The following is a 10,774-nucleotide window of genomic DNA, read 5'->3' on the forward strand; positions in this document are numbered from 1 at the left end:
AATAGAGGCCAGGAGACAGCGGACAAGCCAAGGAAAACATTTAGAGAATACTGTGCCACTTAGTACAGTCAGATGGATTTTGAAAGCAAAGAAATAGTTTTTCTGAAGTTACCGCACAGCCAGGCTGCAGACAGGAGGAATCCCCTTGTTCCTGCTTTGAACCAGATACACCCTCTCCCTCTGCCCAGCATTTTTCACTCACCAATCTCAAAGCGCTTACAGATGTTAAAATTCAGCATACTTTTGAGATTGGTTTTCTTGATAACTCAATAAAACAGAATTCAGCTTTCTCGTTTTGCTCACAGTCCCCACAAAAACTGCTTTGCTGTGAAGCTGTGGCACACCTCGTGTGGCAGCCCACAAGTTCAGATGCTTTTCTCTCCATTGCAAGCTTAGATGTAGCAACTCCAGCATAGCTTATGTTTTATTTTATGCACAGTTTGACAAAAAGTGACCTAAGCTGAAATAAACCCCAACAGAAGAGCCTCCCTTTCCTTCTGTGCTAGATCCAACCAGGGCTGAATTAGCCAGAAAGGTGAACCAGCATCCAGAGGCAAAGAAATTCCAGCATTCCTCTGCAAGCATGTAACCAGATCCTCCCTTCCCTGCTAATTCTTGCCACTCATTCTCCATCTGTAGAAACTGCTGAGGACACAGCAAGGCCAACTCAGTAGGCAAAAGCTGCTTCAGCATTTATAAATACTCAGTAATCAGCCCAGATCAAGCTCCTCGTTGCCAGAGAAGCATCCTTTTTCTTACACTCTCTTCAGGTAGTTTACCAACAAGTCTGTGAGCACAGACTTCATTCTGCACGCTGCTTGCTGTCAGTCTGCTCTGAGTGTGGGCAGCTCTGAAGCTGAGCTCTCCAGTGAGGTCCTTGCTCCCCGGCTGAATGAGGGGACCTTCTGCAGGCAGCTCACAGCAGCAAATGGACAGCAGTGAATGTTCCCTCTTGCTGCCAGAAACCTCTCCATACTCACAAGCTCCCTAGATCTCCTCCCTCAGGGAAGGCCCAGGAAAGGGCCTGGGGATGGGTTGGTGCTGGTCACCCTGCACAGCCGCTGAGCTACCATGGCTCCAGCAGCCCTAGCAGACTCCCTGCAGCCTCAGTCCCACCCTGCAGCTGCCAGGCAGAATAGACTGCATGCAGGGAACACTGGTAGCCCGGTGTTGGCCTGAAGATTCAGAAGAAGTGCTACAGAGAGGGATACAGGATGGTGCCCTGCTCTCTAATAAGAGTAATCTCTTCTAGTCCTTGAAAACCATGGCACAGTTTAGAGGAGGCTCCTGCTAGCTCTTACAACAAGGAGAGCAATCCCACCCAACCATTCAGCTTCCCAAGCTTCTTGTCCTTTGCATTTACATGGCAGCCTGCATTAGCACTGTCCCATATGCCCTGCCCCAGTCAGAGCAGCAGGCTGCATGTAGCAGCTAACTGGTTCGTGCCTGAGGCTCAGCACCGCATCCCACCCACTTTCCCTGCCAGTGGACACAGCGGGTCGGGGCAGCCTTCACCAGCAGCCCTGGGGCCGCACACAGAGGGAGGGAGCTCCAGGTCCCAGGCTGTGCTCACACCACCCGTGTGGCTGGGCCAGCCACCAGCACCAAGCCTGCTTTCCTCTCCTCCGTGCAAGACACTGCCTGCTGACCTGCCCCCTTACCCCACCCAAAGCTCCCGTTTGATACGTACTCCAGCTGCTTCCCAACAGGGGAGATGTTCCCTCCCTGACTGATATTTCCTTTGAAACGAGAGGAATGCAGCAGGAACTGGACTCTCAGTGTGTCAGCGCCAGCAGCTCAGCACCTCCAGGGGTGCTGGGACTCCTTCCAAGACCGGTGGATCCCTGCAGTTATCCCAGAGAGTGAATGGCACCACGGATTTCAAACTGTGCCGCACTTAATGCAGCGCCTTCCGTCAGATCCACACTTGTGTCATTTTCAAGATACAGATAACAGATAGACACAAAAATCTACCTGAAGTTCTGCTGACATCACAGGGCAGTTTGCACACTGATGTTTAGATGTAGGACCTGGAGGGTCCCATAGGTGCTAGGGGGTCTTATGGGTGCTGGGGGTCCTATTGGTGCTAGGGGGTCCTATGGGTGCTGGGGGGGGCCGTATGGGTGCTATGGAGTTCTATGGGTGCAATTTGGTGATTTATGGAAACCAAATATGACGCCTAAGTCTCAGTGACTGCCACGTTGTCTCATGCTCCCTGGAATATAAAGACTCCACGCTTTCTCTCTCCCCCTGCAGGAATCCATGGCACTGATCAAACATGAAGATTCGCCAGAGAAAGGTACTAAACAGCCTGGGGAAAAGACTTCTTTTCAGCAGCAGATTCATTCAGAGATCATGCCACAGCACATAAGGGGGACATTGTTCTGGAATAAAATCCCCATTTGAGCTCTCTACTTTGGCCATGATCAATGGGAGGGAATTAAAGTCCCATCGCAGGAAAAAATTAGTTTGCTGACACCGCGTTGAAAGATCGGGTAATGGAGACACAGAGCCAGCGTGGGCACCCGCACCACCTCTTGGTGAGCTCGAGTGATGGAGCTAAAAGCCCCTGCAGACAAAGCTCCCCAAACTCCAGCACAGCTTATCCCAAGAGAGACAGCCAAACCAAGGGCTACGATGTCTAACAGGGACAGCAGCACCAAATGGAGCTTCAGCTCCACTAACTTTGTGCTGTTGTGCCCTACAAAGAGCAGGAGTACGCTCACAGCTCCTGACTCCCATTCATCCTCTGCACACCGTCCCAGCTCCAACAGGCATGCCAGAGGAAAACTCCAACTCCCTGCTCTCACTGCTCAGTGACAACGGGCAGTTTTTTCCCCCATCCACCACGGGTGGGATTTCAGCCCTCCAAAACTATTTCCATCACAGCCATCACAACGCAGTGCCCGCTTTCCCCTGCCCCTGGGTCTGATGTTTTGGAATGGCAACAAGAATCTATTTATACTAAAAGCCACTGGCTGAAAATGCAACGTTTGCACCTTTAGAGCCCGGGAGAGGTCCGAGGCCCGGCCTCACATCGGTTTCACAGGTAAAAGCAAACAGGAGATTAAAAGCTATCTGCTGCCCTCTTCTGAGCGAACCCAAATCGCATGTCAGTGCGGGGAGCAGAGCTCTTTCCCTGCAAAACAACTGACAGAGCACGGCATCAAGCAGCTGTGACGGGTAGCTTAGGAGCAATCATCAGCTGTGACAGACGGGCCGGCAGATCAGTGCCATGCGGCCTGAGCCGTGTGTTACCCAGAGGGCGTTCTTAGCATTCGGGTTTTATAACTCTCAGGGTAATCCCCTCGTATGGAAATAAAAAGAAATTCCTCCTGGTATGTTCTGTTCCCTGCAGTCACAAACATCTCAGAACGGGATGTCTTCCCTAGTGTCACTTACCAGCCTCTGGGTCCTTCCCTCAGGTGTATTAAGCTGTCTTAGACAGGTTTGGAGCTCTGCATCATGCAGGCTGGAAATACATTTTGGTTTAGTTTTCTGTTTTATTGTTGTTGTTTTGTTTCTTCCTGTCAGTGCCTCAAAGAAAGGAGCTGCTTGGAAGCTCTCTGATCCTCTGGCAGTGCAGCAGCCCATCCAGCAGGCCTGGCAGCCCTCAGCATGCTCAGGTGTTGCATTGGCCCTGCTACCATGAAGGGATTTGCAAAGAAGCTTAAATAGCCTCCACCTATCTTTGCCTGTTTCACCACTGTTTCCCTTAGAGATCACTGTGCAGCCCTGGACAGCCCTTCCATTTGGAAAGAAAGCCAGAGCTCCCTTCAGCAGCAGCACAGCAGATCCTCCTCCGGCAGGAAAGCATCTGTGACGTGCAGCTTTCCTAGCCAGGAGAAGCCAAGGCATGCAGCCTCCAGATTTATGGCTCATAAGTGCTGCCACAGCCTACAAATCACTCTGCACTCCGTGTCATTCGTTATCACATTGCTACGGTTGGTCACATTCTTTGCAGGTGTCGAAGATGCCAAAAAGGCTTTTTACCTTTCTGGTGCCAGAATTCAGTGACATGCAGTCAGGACACTGGGAAGCAAAACCGAAGCTGTTGTGCCTCTGTGGGCACATCGAGTCCTGAAGGTTCTCCAGTGTCCCACAGCAGCACTGACAGGCAGGAGCTGCTCCCAGCCCAGCCCTGGCAGCTGAGCCTGTGCCTGCCCAGGTGCTGGTAATGGCATCTGTGACCCAGGGGAATTCAGCTGAAAATCTGCAGGCAGAACTAGAGATTCGTTCTGGCCCCCAGCACACTGCAGTGGTACGGGGAAACCAAAGGGTTTGTCACAGGCTTTGCACGGGTCAGCAAAGGAAAGGCGCTTCAACAAGAAGGATACGACAGCTACAGTTGCAGCAGCAGAGCAACTGGCCCAGAGCGGTGCTGGATGGGAGACAACAGGCTGTGTATTTCTTTATACAGCTGAGCCTTGATTACGGAAAAGGACACCAGGGAGAAACCAGCCACAGACGTGGCCTTTTGTTCCTATGGAAAGTTAATTCCTCAGAAATAAGCGGCTCCCAGGATGGGGGCACGGCGCGGCCCGAGCAGGTCCCGGAGCGATACTCACCTCACGCCGGGCTCTCCTCCTCCGGCCGCTCCGGGGCTCCATCGCGCCGCCCGGCTCCAGGCGCACAGCCGGCGCGGAGCATCGTCCCACGGGGCGGGCACGGACCGCCGCGGCGGAGCGGCAGAACTGCTCGGGCGCAGCACAACGGGCGGCCGCCTTCCTTTCCTCCATCTCCCCGATCTCCTACAGCGGCCCGAAGGCGCGTAGAGACCGCGGGACACCCCGGGCGGGACAGCCGGGCTGTGAGGAGCCGGGAACGGCCCACGGGGCTCGGCGCGTGACGACGCCTCGCGCCCCTCTGGGCAGCACGAGCAGCGCCAACAGCACGAGCAGCACCGAGCAGCGCCAGCAGCACGAGCTGCACTAGCAGCACCGAGCAGCACGAGCCGCGCTCGGCCCGGCCGTTCCGTTCCGTTGAGCTGCAGCTGCCTGGCACGAGGTTCGAGCAGAACGGAGCGCGAGGAAACAAGACGCCGAGAAACGCCGCTTAGATGATAATTCACCGTTACTTTATTCCGATTTTGCTTCGCTACAAAAGCGGCCCGGAGGCGCAGGAAGCGGCAGCGGGCAGGTGGGACGGGCAGCGCGGCGGAGCCTCAAAGCCGGCTGTGTACCGCGCCGGGAGCTCGGCAGGAGCGAGGGGCGCGTTGAAGTCAGTATTAAAACCAGCGGGAGGCTGAAAACACCGCCCTGCGGGGAGGCTACCATGGTACAGGCAGGAAGGAACTCCCGTTCTGTTCTACTGCCGAAGACCGAAACAGCACGAACCTGACGTCACTCATCCAGGCCTGGCGAGGCAGCCCGGCTCCGACCGATGTGTTTCTCCATCTCACCGCTCACCTCAGGCCCAGCCTCGGCCAAAGCAGCCACAAGCACAGGGGAAGCGCGGCTGACATTCCTGCACGGGGGACGGAGCGCTGCGCCCCGATAGCTCGAGAGCTGCTGCACTCGTTCTGCTCACTGCAGTTTATGGTTCCCTTAGGCTGAACAAACAGAACTACTGTCAGCCATTCAGCAAAAGCAAAGCAATGAAGACCGTGCTGAAGTGTTCAAAGCATTGAGAAGCGTAAGGTCTGCTCCCTGGAAACAGAACAAGTGTCTGATGGGTTCCAGGTCCTGCTGCGGGCTGCGGTCAGCATCAGATGCTGCACTGAATAGTCCCCTCTGGGTCTTATAAACCACACGATGAGGGGGACCCTCACAATGCCTATCGCTCCTGTAGGGCCCAGGTATCTGCATGCTGGTAGAGATCCCGGGTGGTGCTCCGTGCTTCAGCAGCCATTCTCCGAAATCTCTGCAGGTAGATAATGATGAATATGACCAAAGCAGCCTGGAGGAAAAGGAGGATGATGAGAACGAGTTGAGAGAAGAAAGCCAGGGTGCAGTACCAGTACTGGCACGTGGAGATGATCTCGTCCTCTGTCAGATAAGCGATGAGCCGGCCCTGAAGGTGAGCTGGGGAGGCACATCTCACATCCCTGTAAAAGGTCCGGTTCTGCTGCCACTGCAGCCAGGAGCGCAAGTAGAGGATGTCACAGTTGCATTCCCAAGGGTTGCCCTGCAAGTGCACCGCTTGGAGGCTCTTCAGGTTATCAAAGAGCCCGCTGGGAATAGAGGTGAGCCTGTTGTAACTGAGGTTGATAATTTCAGCCGATGGCCGGAAAGCCACTGGTAGTTTTGTTACCGTTAGGCCTTTCGACATACAGTCAATAATGTTGGTGGCACACTTGCACGGTGGAGGGCATGTAGGTGTCACGAATGGGAGGAAGCCAAGGAGGGACAAGAAGAGAATCCCACTGTTCATCTTCACCTGCAAACACTTCCCAGTGAGAGTGGGTGAGGAGGAGGTCAGGCAAGTAGACACCACGGACTGTGAGAATACAGAGACCTGAAAAGAACAGGGTTAAAAAGAGTGTCATGAAAACTCTTGGTCTCTTGGAAAGAATGAGCAGAGGGTCGTTTCGTTGACTTACCGAGGCAGATCAATCCTTGCTTTCTGGTTTTACAGTGAATACAACAGAAAGATCTGAAGGCAGTCCAGCCAGTGCAGGAGTTGTTGCAGCTGCATTGCTGAGCTCCCGGATAATCCCCCTGCAGCTGGCTCACAAGATAAGGGTCGGGCTCATCCCAGGGACACCTCCCACATGGGGCCTTCCTGCGAGTGTGCTGCGTGCACCGCAAGCAGAGCCTTCATTAAGCAAGGCTTCCAAGAAACGGGAGCCGGTCCGGCTCACAGAAAATGCTTTTGCTGGCAGAGATGCTGGCAGCACCAACAGCTCCATTCTGTGCACAACGCTCTGGGTAACAAGTAGCCAAACAGTGCGATGAATTCAAGTGTGGCAGCAAACTACTGCCTGGGCGTTTCCTTATTCTACAGACAAAATACCTGCAAGGTGAAGACTGCCTCTCACTGCTCTAAGTGGCTGAGGAGGCCTTCCTCCACGTTGTCTCAGTGTTGAGCCTTTGGCTCTTGGTAAAACAAAAGTAAAACAGCACAGCTGCTGGCCAACAGTCAGCGGATGCATCCACACACACCTCTGAGGATCCTGTGCATCCAAGTGCCCCGCTTTATCCTCTGCCCCTTTGGAGCAAGCTAATAGAACCAAGCAGGCCAGACAAGGAGGTAACAGAGGACACCATTTCAACAGAAACAACACATTCTCAACTGCAAAGTAGTCATTCAAAATGCATTTAAACCTGAAACCATGTTACCAAATTGTACCACAGCTGAAATAAACTATTTTCCAGTGATCCTGCTGGTGCTGGTAATTGAGCCCAGGAGAAAGTCCTCCGTGTGCTTCCATCCGCACTTGACTGTTAGGGGTAACATACAACAAGAAAGTTGCTTGGCTGCACAGGAAGGATGACAGGCTGGGTAAGATAGTGCTCCAAGGGTCTGCTCTTCTGATAGGCTAAGTGAGCTGTCAGCTCTCAGCAAGCGTTACTGAGAAAAACTGACCACATCCTTCATTCAGAAGTTGCGTTATATAAATACTTGAACAATTATTTGTTCAACTTATGTACAAGGGTCAAAAATATACTCGTGTCTAATCTAAATCTCCTCTGGTACAACCTGTGGCCATTTCCTCGGGTCCTGTTTGCTGCCTGGGAGAAGAGGCCAAACCCCTCTTCATCACAGCCTCCCTCCAGGACGTTGTAGAGTGCAGAGAGGTCTCCCCTGAGACACATGCATTGGTGTAGATGCCCTTCAGGATCTGCTTGCCTAGCCTCTGCCATAAGCACAGTCCAGAGATCACGTGCCTGCCTGGAGCCTGCTCCGATGGAACTGAATCAAAGGACAAACAGTCCTTTTGTCCTCTCCTGTCCATAATGTATCATCGATGCTGATGAAGACGACTGAAAATCAAACATAAATAGGTTGTTTTTTTGAATGTATTTATTTCACTGATCAATTCAGGTAGTAAACAATATTAATAACAATAATCATTTAATAAAATGGATGCGTTTTAAAAGGTTTCTTTTTTTTCCCCACAATGACAAAATGTTCAAACAGAAATTTACAAAAAATATATTATAATAACCTAACATGACAGACAGGAAACAAAGAGCTTAGGAGTGGAGTGAAGGGTGAGGAAGTCGCATGGTAAAAGCAAGCCAGTGTTACAGCAAGCACGGCTGGGTTTGTGAGAAGGAGCAGGGAATGCCATCACACAGCACAAGAAGTGAGAGCCCTCCTTCTCTAGTGGGAGGCATGCGGGGAGGCAGCAGGAAGAACCGCACAGGCAGGACCAGCACAGCGGCAGCACACAAGGAGTTCATGCCATGGCTCTCTCCCCAGTCAGACAGAAGGGCTGAGATGGTGTACACCAGCCAGCCCAGCTGCAGCCTGGGACAGACAGCTCTGCTGAGCAGGACGCAGCCCCTGCTGAGTCCAGCTTGGCAGGGCAAAGCTTGGCAGAGGTGTGGGAACGTACCTGAGGGTGCAGAGGTTGCATGTGAGACTATGGAGGCTGTATGCAAGGGGAGGTGTTAGATTGCCTTCCTATCCACACTTCTCACTGCCAAAATCAAACAACTGAGCTGCACTAGTTCTGGTGTATCTTCTCAGCTTATTGTGCAACTCAGTGCAGCGGTATAAAACAGTCCTCCTTTAATAAACAGGTGTCACCTTCTAAGCCAGTCCAGGTCCCTGATGCCCTCCAAAGTCAGACTAATCCACTTGCAGGCAGCCCCCCAACTCTGATGCTCTGGGCAGGGGACCATCTATCCAGGACATGGATTTCAGTACCTCTGTCCCTCTGTAGAAGCTGTATCTGCAGTGCCTCACTCCTATGCGTTTTGAGTAAGAGCAGCTCAAACCATCTTTGCCAGCTGGTAGCTGAAGAGTTCAGTTCTGTAGAGAACAGAGCTGACACTATCAATGTGATCTGGGAGCCATGTGCACTGAGCTGATGGGAGACTTCCCTCACCCGGAGGGACAAGGCAGATTAACACTCAGGCAGTCCTGCCTGCCCGTGACCAGAGTGCTCTGTGCTCTAACCAGCACACAGCCCAGGATAAAAACTCTCACCTCTCTGATGTACAGGCTAAAGAGTAAAGGGCTGGAGTTTTGTTGTTGCTGTTTTTAACTCTGGGAATTAATCTGTTTTAAAAAGGACTGTCTCTGGCTGAACAGGGCTCATAAGTAACAGAACGTCCTCACAGACAAGACTCACGTAAGAAAAGAGGGGACAGCTACTGCAGAGTGTTTCCAGTTACACTAGCATGGATAAAGTTGAGAACTCAGCATTCCCTCTGCTTCCAGCCGCAGCAAACCAACCCCAGAAAACCTGTAGAAAGCCAGAAGAGCTGCCTGCACCCCTGTCCTGCTGAGCTTATCCCCACTTCTCCCCCCCAAGGCAGCAGAAGGCTTAGAAGAGACTTGCCTTGGACATTGCTCTTGCTCAGCCTGCATGTTTCTGTCAGTGGGCTTCCACTCCTGCTCTGTCCTTCTACAATGCCAGGATCTCTTTCCTGCCATGACAGCCCATGCTCTGGTTGGGCAGAGGCTCCGTCCAGGGAACTGAAACCTGCCTCGGCACCTCCTGGAAAAGCCCTGATCAGAGCTCTAAAGCCCAACAGGGAGAATCAGAGAAGTGCAGCACCAAGAAACAATTTAGGGTTTGAGTATTCCTGGCCAATACTGTGCTTTGTGCACGGGGAGATCTACTCTAAAGAGCCAGAGATGTGGGAACTGACACAAAGGGAGAAAGGGAACAGAGAAATTGGGCTGACAGCCAAAGGAACAGAAGGGCCCATCCTGGGCTGGAGCTAAGAGCCAAATGCCTCTCCCTCCAGCAGCCACTGATTCCCTGTGAGCGCAGCAGTGTTGCTGGTCAGTCCTGCCCTGTCAGGCACATCACACTCCGCAGCTCTCCTCTGTCTGTGCTAAGAGTTAAAAATACTGCAGGAAACAAAAATAGGACAGAAGCTGCTGCCCAAACAGTGCTCTTATCTCTGCCCAGCAGATCCATCGCTTTTCCCAGCACTGAGACAGAAAGAGCTGGGGAGAGGGAGAAAGGTTGTATCCCAGGGGAAGGGGAAGTGCCAAGTCTGCCGGGCTGCGCTCAGCCATGTACTGTGACATTCCTGTCACACTGACCTACACAGCCCCCCTGCCACCTCCTGCTCTCTGCAGCAGCCTGTCTGGTCAGGCAGCTTGTGAGATCTCTGGTACAGGCGTTAGAAACGGACCTTTTCCCCAGGAGAAGCTCAGACAGAAATGTGGGCTGTTACTGGGCTTTCAGACCTGAGTGTTTCTCTCTCTCCAAAGCAGACCCAGCCAAGAACTGCAGCTGCTGCAGCGATCCTCAGTGCAGGCACTGGAGACTGAACAGCTGAATAACCAGAGATGCCATGAGATACCTTCACCCAGGCTCTGCCAGGCCCTGTGCTTCCAGCTGGGGTGCTCCTGCCAACCCCTCCAGGCTGCTGAGAGCATGGCTGGCAGGCTGCAGAGGTGCTCACTCCCATCATCCCTCCTCCTCACAGGCCGTCCTCTACAACTCATGCTCTCTGCTGGAAAGACACAGCTGAAGGCAGTGGAAGCTGTTTCTTTTAACACACCTTGAGAGACTCGGTTCCCTGGTGCTCAGTGCAAAGATCTGGAGTTTCTTGGTAGGAATAACAAACCTAATCAACTGATTGGAAAAAGCCAAACAAAATAACCTGGGCAGACAACCAGCAGGTCAGTGCACACAGAGCCC

The 10,774-nt window shown here is 52.7% G+C and overlaps 1 protein-coding gene across 1 annotated transcript; it reads right to left on the reverse strand.

Moving 5' to 3' along the window:
• Positions 1-5,063: 5,063 nt before the first annotated feature.
• GP1BB (glycoprotein Ib platelet subunit beta) lies at positions 5,064-6,648 on the reverse strand. Its single transcript, XM_072350802.1, has 2 exons — positions 6,542-6,648; positions 5,064-6,456 (listed from the first exon to the last, which is right to left on the reverse strand). The coding sequence occupies exon 2, from the start codon at positions 6,370-6,372 to the stop codon at positions 5,776-5,778; it is 597 nt and encodes a 198-aa protein (XP_072206903.1). The 5' UTR covers positions 6,373-6,456; positions 6,542-6,648; the 3' UTR covers positions 5,064-5,775.
• Positions 6,649-10,774: the final 4,126 nt, after the last annotated feature.

This window comes from Excalfactoria chinensis, chromosome 16 (assembly GCF_039878825.1).
Source record: "Excalfactoria chinensis isolate bCotChi1 chromosome 16, bCotChi1.hap2, whole genome shotgun sequence".
Lineage (NCBI taxonomy): Eukaryota > Metazoa > Chordata > Aves > Galliformes > Phasianidae > Excalfactoria > Excalfactoria chinensis.

Bases quoted from the DNA above. Each gene is read 5' to 3' on its own strand.
- GP1BB (XM_072350802.1), bottom strand. From the start codon at position 6,372: ATGAACAGTGGGATTCTCTTCTTGTCCCTCCTTGGCTTCCTCCCATTC.